We start from the raw sequence: 18,410 nt of genomic DNA, 5'->3' as shown, positions 1-18,410 counted from the left end.
AGCTAGCGTGGGGAGTTTTGAGACTTTTTCTCACATGGCACAAACATGAGGATGGAGTCTGTTTTCTTCAACCCAACGGGGATTTCATCCGTTATTTAATTGCTGTGTTGGTGTGTGTTAGATGATGAAGGGTTTCTTGACATGGGTGTATTTGGTGTTTAATGTGTAAAGCGGAAGGATAAACAATTTTTTTCTGAACCAAGCTGGGTATGTGTGGACTGAGTGAGATGTGTTTATTGATTAGACTGGGCTTAAACATAGACCTGTTTCCCATCCTAATGATCAAAGGAAGCTTGAAATGAGTGTGCTGCTCTGGATCCCCCTTGGGTCAAAGGGATGAAAGTGGATAATTATGCTGAGGTGTGACAAAAACATACAGTCAACATTCACTGCCAACTATTCTGTGTATGTTTTGAACATTGCAGATGAAATGAAGTGGATGGTGGAGCTCTGTGGAGCAGCTGTAGTCAAAGATCCACTTCACCTAGACTGTCAACAGGTAAGAGCACTGAGCCTCTCCAGCATGAAACATTTTTAAATGCTTCATCTCTATATTCTTTTATAGTCTGAGTTTAGTTTCTAGACCTCTAGAAGTGTAGAAAAAAGTGTGTCTGCCTCTCACTCACACACTCCTGAAAATCCCCTGAAATCCCCTGAAATCCCCTGAACATATCTGCAAATTTTGAAGATTTCTGCCCCTGAAATTATCAAAAGTTGCTCTTTCACACATGTCCCTCACAGAGGTGTCAAGTAACGAAGTACAAATACTTTGTTACCTTACTTAAGTAGAAATTTTGGGTATCTATACTTTACTGGAGTTATTATATTTCATCCGACTTTTTACTTCGACTTCTTACATTTTCACGCAATTATCTGTACTTTCTACTCCTCATATTTTAAAAATAGTCTTGTTACTCTTATTTATTTTCATCTTGTTTTCATTTTGGCTTGTCATAGTTAAAAAAAAAACACATTTATGCATATTGACATTCCAATAAAGGCAACATGCCTGTGAAGTTTGACTTTTTGCACCATTGCAATACTTATAGGCAATGAGTCATCACATCTTCTGCTCCATGAAACACATTAATGCTGAGTAGTACACATATACAGTATGTTCTTTAATGTATTTGCATTGTATGAAAATGCCTTCATTTTCAATGGGCATAAATGCGGCTGAAACAGGTGCAACTCAAATATTTCAACATTAACATATTAATATAACATTATAGTCATTATGGCCTTCAGAAACATGCTTTTTTTGGGAGGTGGGGTAGTGCACTATAGGCCTCTGTGGCGCGCCTAAGCTTTTGTCCTTAATCTAAACTCATTTTTTCCCCCTTACATTACTTTTACTTTTATACATTAAGTAGTTTTGAAACCAGTACTTTTACACTTTTACTTGAGTAAAAAGCTTGAGTTGATACTTTAACTTCTACAGAAGTCTTTTTAAACCCTCGTATCTATACTTCTACTTGAGGAATGAATGTGAATACTTTTGATACTTCTGGGCCCTCACAATCTGAATTTTTTCCCCCGTCAAACGAGGGGAGGGTGGGCTGAAAAGGGACTTGGGTAGCAGGACCTGTCCTCAAACGTAGACTGTGGGAGCCACAATGTGCCCTTTGATGACAGTTTTTGTATTTACATTAACGCTCCATGTAAACAGATGGCTGTGCAGTCGTCTCTAAAGGGTTCTCCTCTTTCAAACTTTGATGTATTTATTCCTCCTGTTTTGTGATGGGTTAACTTCAATTACATGATATAAATTTCATCGCCCGCTCGCTTCCATCTTTACATGGAAATACTACAAGAGGGCTGTTAAGTGTTTGTGTTCACACATGCAGCCCACCTCGAAAAATGTGACGTTTGCAGGGCTCGGTGCGTGCATGAATGCTGCTTCTGACTGAGACATCTCAAACACTGATTGCTGCTTTGCAATGAAATCTACTTCAGATATCAAAGATTTTTTAGAGGATTAATCCAAATTACTTGGCTGAGCCCCTTTTACTTTTGACTTTGTACCACCATCAGACCAAAAGTACAAGAGGTCCACTGCTTTGGTTATCTGACTGTAGTTTGAATTCATCAAGCTTTATTTATATAGAACCTTTCATACAAATCAAATACAACCCAAAGTGCTTTACAGCGATTGAAAAACAAGAAAGAAGCAGATATAAAACAATGGCAAGACATATTATGTGAAGATAATAATAATGATAAAAACAATAATAATAAAAAATAAAGATGAATAAAAAATAAATGAATAAGATAGAGATTAATGCACACCAAAAATAAAATGTGTAATTAAAATAAGTTAAAGCATCCAAATTAAGAATACAAATAATTGTGAACATGCTAACATGCAAAGGGTCATGAACTCATCTGCTCAACATTGTGAACAATGTCTTTGTACGTATGATTGCATGACTGTGTTAAGAGCTGCAGGCATGGCTGTACATTTCCATATTTTTATCCCGAGTCATATCCAAGCAATATAAGCTATCTGTCACCCTGGGGACCACGCAGCAGTCAGTAAAGTGCACCCTTCCCCCACTGAAGACTCCTAAGTCTCCCAGCTGGAGCTTCCATAACACTGTCTCCTCTGTTTAATTTTATATATGATACTGGTATATGAATACAGCATAATTTAGCAAATGTGACGTTATTAATTATAGATGTCTGATGCTGAAAATCCCTAATCCTAAAGTCACTACAACCTTATCAGTTATCTGCAATCCAGGAAGTGTCAGCAAGGAGACTCTGATAAATAATCTGACAGGATATACTTGACAAAAATATGAATATTGTGTGTGTTGTGTTTTTGTTGCACAGAAGTCTCATCAGCTGATCATTGTACAGCCAGGATCAGAGTCGTCATCATCATCCACATACAGCAGTGAGTTCCACCTGAAGAGTCATATTTAATCTGTTATAACACACCTTTATCTTGTTATTCTTTATCAATTTCTCTCTTTCAACATAAACCCACACACTCACACAGGTATGGAGTTAATTCATATAAAAAATACGCCCACAGCAGTAGCAGAGGCTGATTACATAAAACATAAAAAGGTTAACAGTTTTCACCTGCAGGTTTGAGTTTTACACAAGCAAAGAATTGAGAACACTCGGACAGTATTCTGTATGATAGAAAATTTGTCAATAATTTCAGATTAAAAAATTCCTTGAGGCTACATTAGCTGGTATAGTAATTAAACGTTTGCAGCTATTTCCTGTAAAATTAATTAAAAGGACATTTTTCTTTAAAAGTAAAAGGTAACACATAATGAAGTATACTTCACCTTTTTTTGTATTTTGGGAAAATAATTAAATTGCAAATGGAGTCATCAGCCATGTTTTAATGCCATATCTCAAGTATAAACAATAACATTTTAGCCTAAACAGGATAGAGACTTAAGCTAAATATAACATAAAATATGCTCACCAACTAGCCAGCCGTTTCTTAGAGCAGGGGTTCCCAAAGACGGGGTCGGGACCCCTGGGGGGTCGCGGGACACAAATGGGGGGTCGTGAGATGTCTTCCAGAATTTTTTATTTTTTTAAGTTGTCTAAAATAGTACATTTTACCCATTATAATTATTAATTTAAAAAATATTGACAAGAATAGAAGCTAAACTTGAACTAAAACCTTGAAAATAGAAAATGTGATGAGTTTTCTGCCTTTCTTTTTGCCAGATAAGATAAGATAAGATAAGATATTACTTTATTGATCCCCCGGGGGGGAAATTCAGTTGTTCAGTTGAAATTCAGATGGCTATATGACAGTCATCTGATATTTTTCTTTTACTGAAAGTAGTTTAAATATGTCATGCATTTAGTTAAAAGAGTATGTGTTTACATTTTCTGAGAAAGTTGGTCATCATCATTTGTGCGTACGCATGGTCTGAGGAAGTTCTATTTTTGTTCACAGTGTAAGAACAAATTCAGTCAGAATATATTGATGAATCCCAGATTTGTGCTTCAAACGTGCGTACGCACAGTTTAAGCACGTATTCGTGCATACGCACTGTTAGACATTAGCACAGTCATTGGGCCTCATTCACTAACATTGTAGGCTAACCATTTACATCAGCAATTTCTTTACTGAAAAAAAGATTTCAAATAGGGCTGTTCTGGCAAGAAGCTACTTCTACCTGTAGCTAGCATGTTAGGTAACTTATCTTGCCAGCCAATGCTAGCCAGTTACAATAACAAGGCTCTCTACATTAGCTTGCACCTGTTAACGCTAATGAGCTTTAATCTCTTCTTCTCTCATCTTAACGGAGAGCAAGATCATTATCATGTTTCAATGTGATTTAGAAAAGAGATCTACCGTAAAATCTTTAAATTCCTCTCCACATTTTATAGAGGGGTTATTGTCACCTCAGTACAGAAGATGCAATTTACTTCTAAGATTTTTAAAAGTTATTGAAACTGCGTCTTGCAGGGTCGCAGGTTTAGCTCAGTGGGTTAAATCCTACACTCTGTGTACAGAGGCTTATAGTCCTTTTATGTGGACAGCCTTGGTTCAGTCCCAAAATGTGGCCCTTTACCACCGTCCCCCCCTTTCTCTCTCTTTCCAGTTTCCAGTTTATACTCTATCCACTGTCCTGTCCCTTAACAAAGGCATCGAAAGCCCAAAATAAATGTTTAAAAAAATGCAGCCTATACACCAAATTGTATGGTAACCGTTACTTACATGTACATGTACATGTACATGTAACTTTAAAATAGCTTCAATTTGTCTACAAGCAAAAAATCTTTTTTGAGCCCTGTTTTGAATAGTGCCAAATCATTTTACTCTTCACTGGTTGATATATTGCAGAACTTGCTGGTCTCCACAAGCATAGATGTCTCTTTGGTGTGCATGTCTTTTCACGTCTTTCTATAAATACATGGATTTGAATGTCGTTTGTGCCGGTGAGGACCAGTTAGGGAACGACACGGCAGTGAAATGGCAGATGCTGCCAGCCAGAATGAGACAGGTACCCTCAACAAGAGCGAGGGGAGTGACTTGCCAGGAGAATGAGTGTGAAAGAAGTGTTGCAGCAGAGAAATGGCCAGAAGAAAATGTCAGACTGGAGCGAGGGGGAAATGTCAGAACAACTTGGCCACAGAAAAGAGAGGCTGCCGGAGCACAAAGATAGCTGACAGTTTGAAAGAGAGCGAGAGAGAGTGGCTCCGAGTCTCACCCCCCTCCTCCAAGCTTCCTCTGGCACCCTAATTTGCGCTGCTGCATTTTTAATGAAGCTTTTCTTCTTCCACGTCCTTTGGCACTCATAGACCAGGTAATCAAGTAGCCCATCATACCCTCCTGTTCTACCCCTCTTTATCCTCTTCCTCTGTGCCATCGATTGAAATCAAACATGGCTCTTCTTTTCTTGCAACAGTTTTATGAATCAAAACTTTAGATTTTTATGTGACATTCATATTAATGTAAAACATCTTCTGGACATATTTCTTCAGGTTGTTGCCTTGAAGAAATACACTGCTTATTTCACAGTTTGTGCACGATCTCTCGTAATAAGTAAAGATCTGTATTTTGTTATTTAAAACATGTTGACCTTGAGGTTTAAGCTTGCTCCCAAGCAGCAACCTCCGGTCTCAAACTATGAAGCCCATGCGGAAGTGTTATAAACTGCAATTCATGGAGAATCCGCTTGAGGCTGGCTGCAGAAACACCGGAAACTACATACACACCAATTAAAAAAAGACGCTCATTGCAGCATTAATAAACATGTTTACAGCCTGGTTCCAAAAACGGCTTGGCTCTACAGAGCTGGGGGGGGGGGGGGGGGGGTTTCTAACGTGACGGTTCAGATGATATTAAGATTACAAGTTTTTGCCCAAATAAGGACATGACTGACTTGACTCCCAGACAGGAACACATAGAGGTTTAAATCGCCCCTTACGTCACATTATGCCTGGTTGAGTTTCGCATTTCCAATATGGCTGCCGCCGTTGATTGGCTTCAAAACAGCGCTCAGGAACAGATGGGTGACGTCACGGATACTACGTCCATATTTTATACAGTCTATGTTTGCGCCCCCTGCACAGAGGCTGTAGTCCTCGCCCCAGCAGTCTCTGGTTTGACTCCCATCCACGTCCATTTGCAGCATGCCTTCCCTCACTCACTATTCCCCAAATTTCCAGTCTCATCCTCTGTCCAACCAATTGAGGCAAAATCTCCCCCCTTAAACATATAAAACAAGTACTAAGGGTTTTGGCACCTGAAGTAATTCGACAAATGATACATTTAATGACTTGTATTTAAAAGACAATTAAAGAAATTGCAAGCTTTTAAATAACATTTAGATTACTCTTTCATGTGTCTTATTTTTTTTTTTTTAAACAAGGTTTATTGAGTTTTTTTTAACCACTTCCAAAGACACACAAATACAATTAAAGAAATTCTAAGGAAAAAATAAATAAAAAATATATATACATACACATGCACATATATACACATATATAAAATAAAAACAAACAAACAAACAAAAATTTAATTAAAAAACGTTACAACATTATTAATATCTGTATTAACTAAAGATAACCAAAGGGAGTACATTGCCATAGATGATTTGTTTATCACAAATATTCTGTCCGAAAACAGTTTCTGCAAAAACGACCAATATTACAGACAAACTCTTTCCCAGCCTAATTCAATAAGTGTGACAAATCTTTATCCTGAACAAAACTAATAAATAGGCCCCAGATACCGTCAAATAATTCTTGTTTGTCCTCATAGTGTCCTTTTACTAATATTACAGATTGACTGTTTGTACATAGAATTTTGTCATTCACCATCTCGTCTGTTCAGCAGGTCTCTCCAGACGAGCTACAGTTGTGACACGTGGTTGGCTGCTGGATACCGTGGCAACCTATACCCTCCAGAACTTCAACAAGTACACAACATGAGCTGAGAAGGCAAATACTTCAAACCCACAGCCTTTCGTCTTCTTGTCATCGTCCAAATTTGACCGCTCCTGTTTTTTTAAATGTCCACTACTGTAATTCATCTGTCACCCATGCTCATAACTTAAAGCTCTTTGTATTGTGTGTCTGCAGGACGTGGTGTAAATAAAGTTTCATCTACAGAAAGAGCATCAAATGTAGCCTTTCTTGTCTCTTTTAACAATGGTAAAGTTCCCACATACAACTCGTACACAAGAGTGTATGTATACAGGAACACAATGTGCTTAACTCCAAGTACACCCCCTGATCCAGTCACACAGGGATGAGAACGATTGCTTGGCAAAAAAAACACAATACAAAGATTTTAAAACGGCAGCATCTCCACGAGGTGCAGAAAAACTACTTTAGGCTATAATAATCTAGACACTATGGTGATGTTGCAAAGCAGTGAGAGAACTATTAGCCTAACTTTAAATTATGGAAGTTGTGAAAATATGTGAGTCTGTAAGAGGATATTTAAGTACATTTGAAGATACAGCTGAGGTAAGCGTCCTCTGGGGGCAAACAAAGGTAATGTAAAATTTAAACCCTCTCACAGGCTCAATGCTCAAAGAACCATTTACAGCATTTAGTACTTGATGTCTCCTGTCAGAGCGTATGTATTTTGATAAGCTCTTATCATTCCTGTTCTGTTGTCTCTACTTGTTATTGTACGACTGTTGTTGACAAACCCTCTGTGTACTGCAGCTTTCTGGTCATGGATAAAGACTGCAGATTTCCTGAACATGTCCTGTGTGCAGCAACATGCTCTGCACAGAGGTGTCGTGAATAATTGAACAGCCATTGTGTGAGAGTAAAATGAGACAGCAGAGATTTACAGGAATGGGACATAGGGAGGAAAATAACCTGACCTGTGTGTGTGTGTGTGTGTGTTTGTTTTTGTGTGTGCGATGCAAGCTTACATGAGAATGAGATCAGAATTAGAATCAGCTTTATTGGCCAGGTATGTTTGAACACACAAGGAATTTGACTTGGTAAACTGTGCTCTCTTTGTACAAAGGCATACAAATAAAAACATAAATATAATAACATCAACTATAAACACAAAAGAACAACAAATGGGCATGCTAATATGTACAGGCTAAAATAATATGATAATAGTGCAGTGGTGAGTAGTGCAGAGGTAAATTACATTTAAAAAATATATGTAGGTGATAGTTAAATAATAAAAGTTTGATTTGAGACTAGGAGTTGATAAATTGTGTTTGCCGGGTTAGGCAGAATTATGATTATCAAAAATGGTGCTGCTGTTACTTTTATTAATTTGCTGTGGTTTGTGGATGAAAATTACACACTGAATTAAACAAATTTGTTCCTTCAGTGAAATAAATGAAAATCACTTTATTTTTAACCGTGTTAATATCAAAAGTGGAAAACAATTAATTTTAATACTGATTAACCTGCTCATAATTCCGGTGTGATTTAGTACTAAAAGTAATAGTTGTATTCAATACTCACATAATCCAGTAATCCCCACAGTTTATTTGAAACAAAGCAAACAGTCTTATGTATCAAGTGGTGACTGAATAGACATAGGTAGAAGAAAAATGCTTATTTGAGCCCTGCCTACTCTGCAAAAAATGCTTTGGGAATATTTTAAGCCAAACATTAGAAACACATATCCTTTGATACCTTTTAGAGCTTTTTGTATGTTAAACTTACAGACACCTGTCAAATCATTTTGACTCTTCCAAATTGAAAAGGACTTTCTAGAGTATAGAAACAACTTTTATTCTTGTTCTAAACATTGTTTGCATTATTTTTAATAAAACAAGTCGCTGAATTTCACAAATAGTGGGTCAGTGTGAGCATAATAAGTCGTCATAATCATAATCATGGCTTGATTTTGTAGGACGACTATTGAATGTGTAGTTGTTCTGTAGGTAGCTCCCCACAATTCTAGACAACCAGACAAATAAGGGGCAATAAGTGAGCAAGAAATCATAATGGCCTTATAATTTAATATGTCTAGAGTTATACACAATTGCTCTTGACTTTCATGTTAACCTGTGATCAATCACAACTCCAAGGAATTTTATTTCAAAAACTCTTTCAATATTAACATTACAGATCTTAAAATAATGTCCCCATTAATTTTCTCTAGATTCCCTAAAAAACATGAATTGAGTTTTCTAAATATTACAAGATTGCAAGATGATTACAAGATTTTTCCCAGAACAAAATGTGTGTATCATCTGCAAAAATAACATATTTCAAAAAATGTGTAACACTGCAAATATCATTGATATAAAGTATGAAATGTTTTGGACCAAACATGGATCCTTATTGGTATTTAGCTCTGAGCATAACGATGGAGACTCATAGCGCTTCCAGAGTAACTGTTAACTTAAGCTTAGTGTTTTATGGAAAACTAGCATAGACTAGAAACAAGTTTTCACTGTTATGAATTATGAATATGTTAGCATTAGCATTTCTCTCAAGGCATAACAGGCTAAAAGAGCTGCCAGCATGACTGTTGGCTACTGCTTGATTTTATATGGACTACACGCATGGAATTAAGAGAGTGAATGTATTATCCTGTGATAAACATTTGTTTATTAGTAATAAAATCTTGGTAACATCGACTAGTAGATCAATTGAATTAAGATTTGAGACTGCTGAAAATTGGTATTGAGCTGAAGGATCACTAACTCTTATTCCTTCATTAATTTTGTGGAAAAAAAAAACACTCAGACCAGATCCATACAGCTAACTATACAGTAAAACAAAACACAGTGCTGCATTGTGAGCCTCTGCTCCATAACAGGCTGTAACACCACCTCCCAAACAGAGAAACAGAGCTGAGTGAACGCTCTGCTGCAGCTCAGCACTGAAAAATCAGCTGACTGGAGGAAAGCAGCGTCCTGGCGCTATGGTGTCTGGCACTGAACATCTGGCATTCAAAAGGCCTCGGAGCGAACGTGCTGACATTACTGTTTCGTGTGGGCTCTTTCTCTATTTTCAGCCACCTGGTTGTTGTCTTCATAATGAATGACACTGAATACTGCAGTTGTATTAACCCTGCTACCAAGAAGCTCCAACACAAAAAGCAAAGCAGATATTCGTATTAATATATAAGTCAGTACCCTGGCAGCATGAGACCAAACGTATACGATCTGCAGATAAAGAACAGAAGTAAGAAAATACTCTTTGTCAATTTCCCTGGAGGTGTATTTTGTAAAATTTTCTCACCAACTGTATTAAAAGGTGCATTTCGACCAAGAGTTCCAGGGTCTTTTAGCCCCCAGAACTAAATGGTTCCTGTGCCCCCATTGTTGTCTGCGTTTCGACCGCGGGCTTAAGTCCTGGGTAGATTGTGCAAATTAGGCCGGTGACGTATGGAGAAAAAAAATTTGATTAAATAATATTTTGAAATCTTAATAAAAAACTAAACTAGCATGCATTCCCAGGAACTCACTCTGTGTTTCAACAGCTGTGTAAACTCCACAAACACCATTACGTTGAACTGAAAGTCCCAGGACCTTTGAAATGTACTACCCCCAAAGCAGGGGCTCTTCAGGGGGGAGATTATCTACCCCTGAACTAAATTTAGACCCTGGTTCCTCTGGTGGAAATGCACGTAGTTCAGGGGTAGAGTCCCTAGTTCTGGGGTAAAGTTCCTGCAGTCAAAAAATGCCTAAACTTTCATATTTTGACCACTTCTGCCTTCAAACCAGCATCTACATAGAGTTGACACAGGGCTCAATCATTCAAGTAGACTCATTTCCTTGAGGCATAATTATCCCAAGATCACTCTGCTTGAATAGGTCGTATCGGCGGGAGGATTAATATGTTTTCCTGTAATTTCTCTGCCCTCAAACAGTCCCTCACTCGCTCATTTCCACATTGTTTCATCAGGTTTATGGTTTCACGGATATAATTTCCCCACAACATTTGTTCTGGTTATTGCATAGATTATAATCACATCTGCGCAAACCGCAAACACAGCCTGAGGGATGTTGAGTTAGTGCTATAAGTAGAAACATTCATTATTAAAGCGGTATGTTTTCCAGATGCAGAGAAACATTGTCAACATGTTTAAAGTGGTCTCATATGTCATGAATGCAAGGTAGAATGCTGAATTTATGAATGAAACCTGCTATTTGCAGATGTACTCTTGATGTATTATATAATAAATGCCCTTTCAACTACTGTTGTTGCTTCTAATTTTGTAAGAGGTACACATATGTGGATTCAGATTAGCTGGGTTTGTCTTTTTAAAGTCACAATAACAAAAATTAAATGCCAGAAGCTTTTTCTACAAATAAAATGTAATCAGAACACTTTTATCACACTCCCTGGAGAAGTAGAGACTAGAATCAAGGCCAAAAGCACTTCAGCAATGTTTTAAGGATTTACACCTCACTGAAGTATGTCAAGGATAATATCAAATAGTGAGAGTAGTGGACCACATTAAGACTACACTACATCAAGTCACATCACACAGCACAACACATCCTCAATGCTGGATGACATGAAGGCAATGTAACGACTGTAGTGGCCAAAATTCAAACAAAGTAAGACATATCAATACTAACATATTTAATGATGTTAAGTTTTTACGCCATGAGGGGGAGTGCTAAACAATTTGTCTTCATAGTCAGTGAAATTACAGTGTACATCTTTTTGTACGTCCTATGGTCAAGACACGTTGCACTTTGTGTAGCAGCCTCTGCTAAAGAGAAAGGGTGAATGTAACGTGTGTGTGACATGAAAGTGTTTGGAGTCAGAACACAAAAAAAGTGCTGTAAGTGCAGACCATTTATCATTTCACCAATCAAAGAGTTTTGCTTTAAGCTACATGCTAATTCATACATAGTTTACATCCATGCTATTAGTCCCTGAAAGACTAAACAGAAGCGAGCAGCTATGCTAGGAGCTCTATGAGCATATAAAAAGTCCTCTGGACTAAAAGCTAATGATAATATGCTCACCATAGCATGTCAAATGTGCTATTTGCTAATTAGCAGCAATTAAATGGTACACTTGAGGCTGATTTTGCATTTTGTGGGTATTTTGAGATTTGCCAAATTACTAGACCAATCAAAATGTTGACTTAATATTGGTGTAAGCCAGAAAGTTAAGAATTTAGAGAAATTAATAATTTTTTCCCTGAACTGAGGCATGATTTTATGCCTCAATTGGAATGGCGAAATTTTAATGTTGACCTGCTTGTTTCACAAGATGGTAAGTCAAAGTAAAAGAGTCAAGCTATTGTTATTTAAAAACATCCTATGGGCACCATAAGAGTAGGAACATAAATGGGATGCGTCCATTCGTTAGTTAGAAAGATGTTTCTCTAAAGAAAAAAAAAATCGATGAACTTCATGGCAGATCCTTAGAAAAAGAAACTGCATCTTCAAAATTCAGTGGACTTCATACTCTGGGAAATGTGTTTTTTTTTCACAATATGAGGGCAATCTAATTTAGAGGCTGTAATACCATACAGTATCTGTGAGGACCATAGTGGTAGACTGAGAATTACTGATACAGTAAGGTCATTTGATAGAGTCAGGGAAAGTGTGTACTTGTCAGTCATCACTGGGGTTATTAACAAAAGAGTAAATAACTAGTTGAATCATGTATTGTTTTTAAGGTGTAGATTCTAAGTTTAAAGATAGTCCTGTGTTACATCATAACACGGCGGTAACTGAGCTCACCTCTGTGGGTGTGTGGAGGTCTTTGTGTATAAAGCAGGTTGCTTTATGTCCTCGTGTGGACTGAGAGTTCTTGTCATGGAGGACATTTCTGTTCAAATGTTTCACCAGGGAAATTAGCAGACAACAATCTGTTCGACCATCTGGAAAGTTTCAGTGAGCTTGTTTGTTTCTGAAGCTTCACATCTGTGTGTGTGTACGCAAACATGTACAAGCAGATTGGCTTCAAACACCTGAGGGCAGCTCTTTGCCTCCCAGCTAAATTCGGCATAAGCAGAGTGATTTTTCCTGTTTTTCAAATTGACTGAGGAATGTGTGTGTGCTAGGGATTTTTTTGCATCTCCAACAAGAACTAGAACAACAGTCAAACATTGTGAGGGAGGCACAAAAAACAAAACCACTGAGATATGTATTTGCATACTCAATCAAAAAGAAATGAAGGAATCAGTTAATTGATTAAGTAGCCAAAGAATCAATACAAATTATTTTATTTTTTTGACATTTCTTGTTACATTAGCCACATGGCTCTCGGGTTGGAAGTTATTCCATTTTCTTTTAAATATATCAACAACTAAGCATGAAATAAGATACAGGCAGACATGCCTCATTTGATGTTATTTGTTCTACCTTGTTGATACCTGAAATTTTCAAATATTACCGTTAACTGTCATCTTTTTTTTTGATTGTCCAGTACCCTTAAAACAAACAAAAGCAATGCCAATCACATTCGCCTCAGCTGTACATATCTTTATGCTAATTAGTAGTGTTGTAGTACTCAAGACCGGAATTGGTCTCGAGACCGGTCTCGTCTCGGAATCGAAAGCATTTTTACTCGATCTTGTCTCGGTCTCTGACCAGGCAGACTCAGTATTTTATATCAAGACCGGTCGAGACCACCACTGATGCACTCTGTGTCCCTATCATTACTGTGATAAGAGATAAAATGAAACTTAAGGAGCCCAAATAAAGGCAACAAAGACAAAACCAAACCTTGTTTGTTGCTTTTGATTGTATTCAAAGCAAACTTAAATAAAAAAAGCAGAAGTCTTTTATTTTGTTAACTCTCATAATAATTTTTCATTGATATATGGTCTTGGTCTTGTCTCGGTCTTGCCCTGCCTTGGTCTTGGTCTTGACTCGGGCTCGACCCCTAAATGTCTTGGTCTTGTCTTGGTCTCAGTGCACTCTGGTCTCGGACATGTCTTGGTCTTGGTTAATGTGGTCTTGACTCCAACACTACTAATTAACACAAGCTAGCATGCCAATGTGAAATGCTAAACCAAGCAGCAAACTATGGTGTTGAAAAATAAAATCAATGAAGAAGGGAAAATAACTGCTTGTAATTATTTTTAGCAAGAGGTCGACATTAGTTTGCATAATTAGCTGGGTGAGCGAGGTTGTTGCTGTTTGCCAGGAGACCAAATGTCCACTTCAACTCCACTTTTTCACCTGTCTCTAATCTGTTCAAATGTTATGTTGACAAAGGATTTCAAATATGGCTATTGCCGTCGTTTGGCAACGTCAGAAAGAAACCAGTGACGTCAACCAAGACAACTTCTGTGTTTTATACAGTTAGTAGGTTAAACCTGGTCAAGTAGGAATGCATGTGTTGTCTTGAAAGTATCCTTCCACTGATACTTTGATCAAAGCACTGCTGAGCCTTGAAGCCTCACAGAGCTGCTAGCATAGCTTTAGGCTAAAACACACAATTCTCTACTTCCAGTCTGTGTAATGAAAATGTTTTCTGCTTTTATCTATGACAGTTATTGAATATTTCTGTTTATATTTTTTAGACTTTTTATTGAACACAGTCAAATAATGAAAAAGTCATTGCTGGAAAACAGTTGCCCTATCTTCACTCTCGAGATTAGATTTTCTTGTTTGCCATGTTAAACCCAGTGTTACAAATTTAGTCAGGTCCTCCTGGGTCAGCAGTGAATTTTTGTTATGTAAATCTTATGTTTATCCTACGAGATAACACCTGGAAAACTTAACAATTAGGAAGTGCCAGCTGTGTTGGACACACAATTTGTCAGCAGATCAAATATAGCTCATGTTCAAATCTTTAGATGTGCTTAAAGTCTGAAACAAACCTCTGACAGAAATTGTGTGCAAGAAAAAGACCACAAAAATAATGTTCTGCTATCTTGTTTGAACTTTTCTGAATATTTTCATGTTTGTGTACTTGATGTACTCGTTCATGTAATCCCTGTGTAGTCAAGTTTCTGTGAATAATGGAAGCACTTGATTACCCTGACTGCTCTCACACTTGCTGCAGTGATCCTCATTGGCTGCTGACCTGAAGCCTTTGAACGTAACGTAACACTTAACACTATTTCTGTCAGACCCTTTGGCTGCAACCCAAAGAAGTCTCAGTTGGGGTCACGAGTAGGGAAACTATGTAGTAAACCAACGAGTTTGGTTGCTTTGCAAGCTTGATCATACTGCTTTAACTTTCTCCCTTGTTGAAAGTAAGGTCACTGAGGCTTTGTTTACTCCGTGTCAAATTTGCAAGTAAAATTCCACTTTCAGTAAAGTTTTATTTTTAGCAATGTGTGTGCGTGTGCTGTAAATATGCTTGTTTATGCAACTTTTTTTTGTTTTGTGTATTTGTTCTCCCCACGTCTTGACTTCTCAAATTTGCCACCTTCATTGTTGCACAGAGAGAACATAGGGAAATGTCTCAGCCCTCATGGACACAGGGCACATATATATTTAATCTGCTCGATTTTACATACTGTTTAAATGGGTCTTGCATATTTAATGACTCACTCTCTCCCACTGACACGGCAGCCATTACCCTGGCACTGCTATTGTGCTGCCTGTAATTCTCTATGCCGCTCTTATTTCCCCTAATTCCCTTTCCTTGTGATGTTAAACGCAGGGATTTGAGTAAAACTGAACTGATAATAGAGCAATTTTGTCGGCCATCTTCCCCTCTCAGAGCATTAGGGGGTTAGTTTTATGGCCACTGACACTGTGCAAGCCGGAAAGGCATTAAAGATGCAGAAGGGTTGAGCCTCGGTGGTCACTGATCACTGCTGCTTTATAGTGGAATTAAAATGAAAAACGGACCCCCTGCAAAGTGTGTTTGTATCAAGATAATGGAGCATATAATAATAATGTCGAGGAAGCAATTCAGCCGGATAGATTCCTGTCTGGATCTGAAGTACATCAACACACTTATTTTCTTTTCAGTGAAACCGTGATATTAATTTTACATGAAAAAGTAATATGACTACATTTGTACTTTTAAAATCACTGCATATTACTGCACATTTTGTTCAAAGGCTGCCTCATCTCACAAGGGACTTATTATGCTGGTCGTCAGCTGGGTTTTGAAACCTGAGAGTTGTTGTTAGGGTTGATTGTTGCTTCTCTGTAAAACATTATGCTCCCATTCTGGTTAAATGCTCTGTGATTAGATGGTTAGATTGAAAAGCAGCTCTCTAAATCCTGAGGAACAAGACTCAGAAGCGCTCGTCTTGTCGTCTGAGGCATTGTTCATTTAATCAATCCAGCTGAAGTTTTAATTCTTCAGGTGTCCCTGAGAAAGATACCTCAGTTAGTGTGAGCCTACATTTAGACTAGATATACAGTATCTCACAAAAGTGAGTACACCCCTCACATTTCTTCTAAAGATGATGCAGAAGAAAGCCTGCAAACAATTTGCTAAAGACAAGCAGACTAAGGACATTGATTACTGGAACCATGTCTTGTGGTCTGATGAGACCAAGATAAACGTATTTGGTTCAGATGGTGTCAAGCGTGTGTTGGGGCAACCAGGTGAGGAGTACAAAGACAAGTGCGTCTTGCCTACAGTCAAAGCAGAGCATGATCCCCCCCTCTTCGGTAACTGGGCCGCAGGGCAGTATTCCAACATGATAACGACCCCAAACACATCTCTAAGACGGCCCCTGTCTTGCCAAAGAAGCTGAGGGTAAAGGTGATGGGATGGCTGAGCATATCTCCAGACCTAAACCCTATTGAGCATCTGTGGGGCATCCTCAAACAGAAGGTGGAGGAGTGCAAGTTCTCTAACATCCACCAGCTCCGTGATGTCGTCACGGAGGAGTGGAAAAGGATTCCAGTGGCAACCTGTGAAGCTCTGGTGCACTCCATGCCCAAGAGGGTTAAGGCAGTGCTGGAAAATAATGGTGGCCACACAAAATATTGACACTTTGGGCATTTTCACTTAGGGGTGTACTCACTTTTGTTGCCAGTGGTTTAGACATTAATGGCTGTGTTGAGTTATTTTGAGAGGACAGTAAATTTACACTGTTATACAAGCTGTACACTGACTACTTTACATTGTATCAAAGTGTCATTTCTTCAGTGTTGTCCCATTGAAAAGATATAATTAAATATGTGCAGAAATGTGAGGGGTGTACTTATTTTTGTCAGATACTGTATTTGTTGCCTTGTAAGATGTTTCTGCAGATGTAATGCATGAAGTGTTTGGTTACAAGGAATTTGGGCGTGTATATACAGAGACTGTCATAGAGCTTTCACAACCTAGTGAGCATTTTTACGCTGGAAAGTGAAAGTGTTCAATGTCATGGACTTGGATTGAATGTCTATGTTTAGACCAGATTTGGGGAATCTGCTTGTGTCAAAAGATTAATCACACATTCACTTGTTTTCAAGCCACATCTAAATTTTTTTGTAGCAAAAATGACTTTTTAAAATGCATCACAGACACCAACGAGGAAAACGAAAAGCTGGTTTCAATCCCACAAATGCATTAGCACAGTGGCCTGCCGCTCTACACTTGTAGCCAATGAGAGCTCTTAGTGACCATCAAGTTATAATCGAATACATCAGCATCCAGCGCTCTTTCCATGATGGTAGAGTTGCAAAGCCAAAGCCTTCTTCTTCTTCTTCTTCCTTCATCTTTGGAAGATGTTTAAAACTGCTCTCCATCGATGTTTCTGAATCATCCTGGGAACACCACATAGACCAAATAAATAAAATGGACTGACTTTACTTCTGTGCATCAACTAAAGCTACAATCTAGAAAATGAAATTGTATAGATGCAGTCATAAAAAGTATCCTTTAAGCTCTACAATATATAAGTTATCAAAGACCAGATCATATTTATGTTCCTGACAGGTTGCTGTAATTGTCTTTGAGCTGGTTGAACATTCAGACCTGATCACCTTGGTAGTGCTCACTGGGAATGGACTGGGACACCATTTTGGTGGACGAGCCTTTATATACCATTAGAGCAAAGTATCTACAGTGCTTTAACACTCCTCTCTTATCTCAACTCAACTCAACTCCACTTTATTTATATAGCACCTTTCATACATAAAAACATGCAGCCCAAAGTGCTTCACAGAATAACAGTCAGAAAACAACAGAAATGGTAAAATTATAAAAGGCATGATTATAAATAAAATACTTAAAAATAAAATAAAATCAGAACAGTATAATTAATTAAATAAGTAATAGTGGAAAGAAAAGTTAAAAATAAGGTAGTATTAACGAGATCAGGCGAATACAAGAAATAAATAGATAAATAAATAATTAAATAAGATAAATATATTTTAAAGCAATGATTAAAATAATAATACAAATAATAATAATAATGCAGTCCAGGGCTAAAAATAAACTACTCCAAAGTAAAAGCTAGATTAAAAGGGTAAGTCTTAAGTTTACTTTAAAAAAAATCTGCTGTATCCACCTTCATTTGATTTAGCCAAGTGATTGCACTGTGTATTTCAACAGTGGTGCCTTTTTGTTCCTTCCTCCACACAACTTTGATTCAAATT

The 18,410-nt window shown here is 37.7% G+C and overlaps 1 protein-coding gene across 7 annotated transcripts in view; it reads left to right on the top strand.

Annotated features, from left to right (window-relative positions):
• The window catches only part of LOC117830155 (breast cancer type 1 susceptibility protein homolog), a 36,907-nt gene extending 29,798 nt beyond the window's left edge, over positions 1-7,109 (top strand). For 3 of the 7 annotated variants that reach the window (XM_034708134.1, XM_034708131.1, XM_034708132.1), the window contains exons 19-21: positions 426-499; positions 2,836-2,899; positions 6,824-7,109. In XM_034708134.1, the coding sequence (XP_034564025.1) occupies positions 426-499; positions 2,836-2,899; positions 6,824-6,921 (236 nt within the window). In that variant the 3' untranslated portion in view covers positions 6,922-7,109. The remainder of the gene's footprint in view (positions 1-425; positions 500-2,835; positions 2,900-6,823) is intronic. The other 4 variants (XM_034708135.1, XM_034708133.1, XM_034708138.1 and 1 more) reach the window with 3 other exon arrangements.
• The last annotated feature ends 11,301 nt before the right edge of the window (positions 7,110-18,410 follow it).

This window comes from Notolabrus celidotus, chromosome 18, assembly GCF_009762535.1.
Source record: "Notolabrus celidotus isolate fNotCel1 chromosome 18, fNotCel1.pri, whole genome shotgun sequence".
NCBI lineage: Eukaryota > Metazoa > Chordata > Actinopteri > Labriformes > Labridae > Notolabrus > Notolabrus celidotus.
The sequence above is the reverse complement of the archived record's forward strand: the minus strand, read 5'-3'. Positions and strand labels throughout refer to the sequence as shown.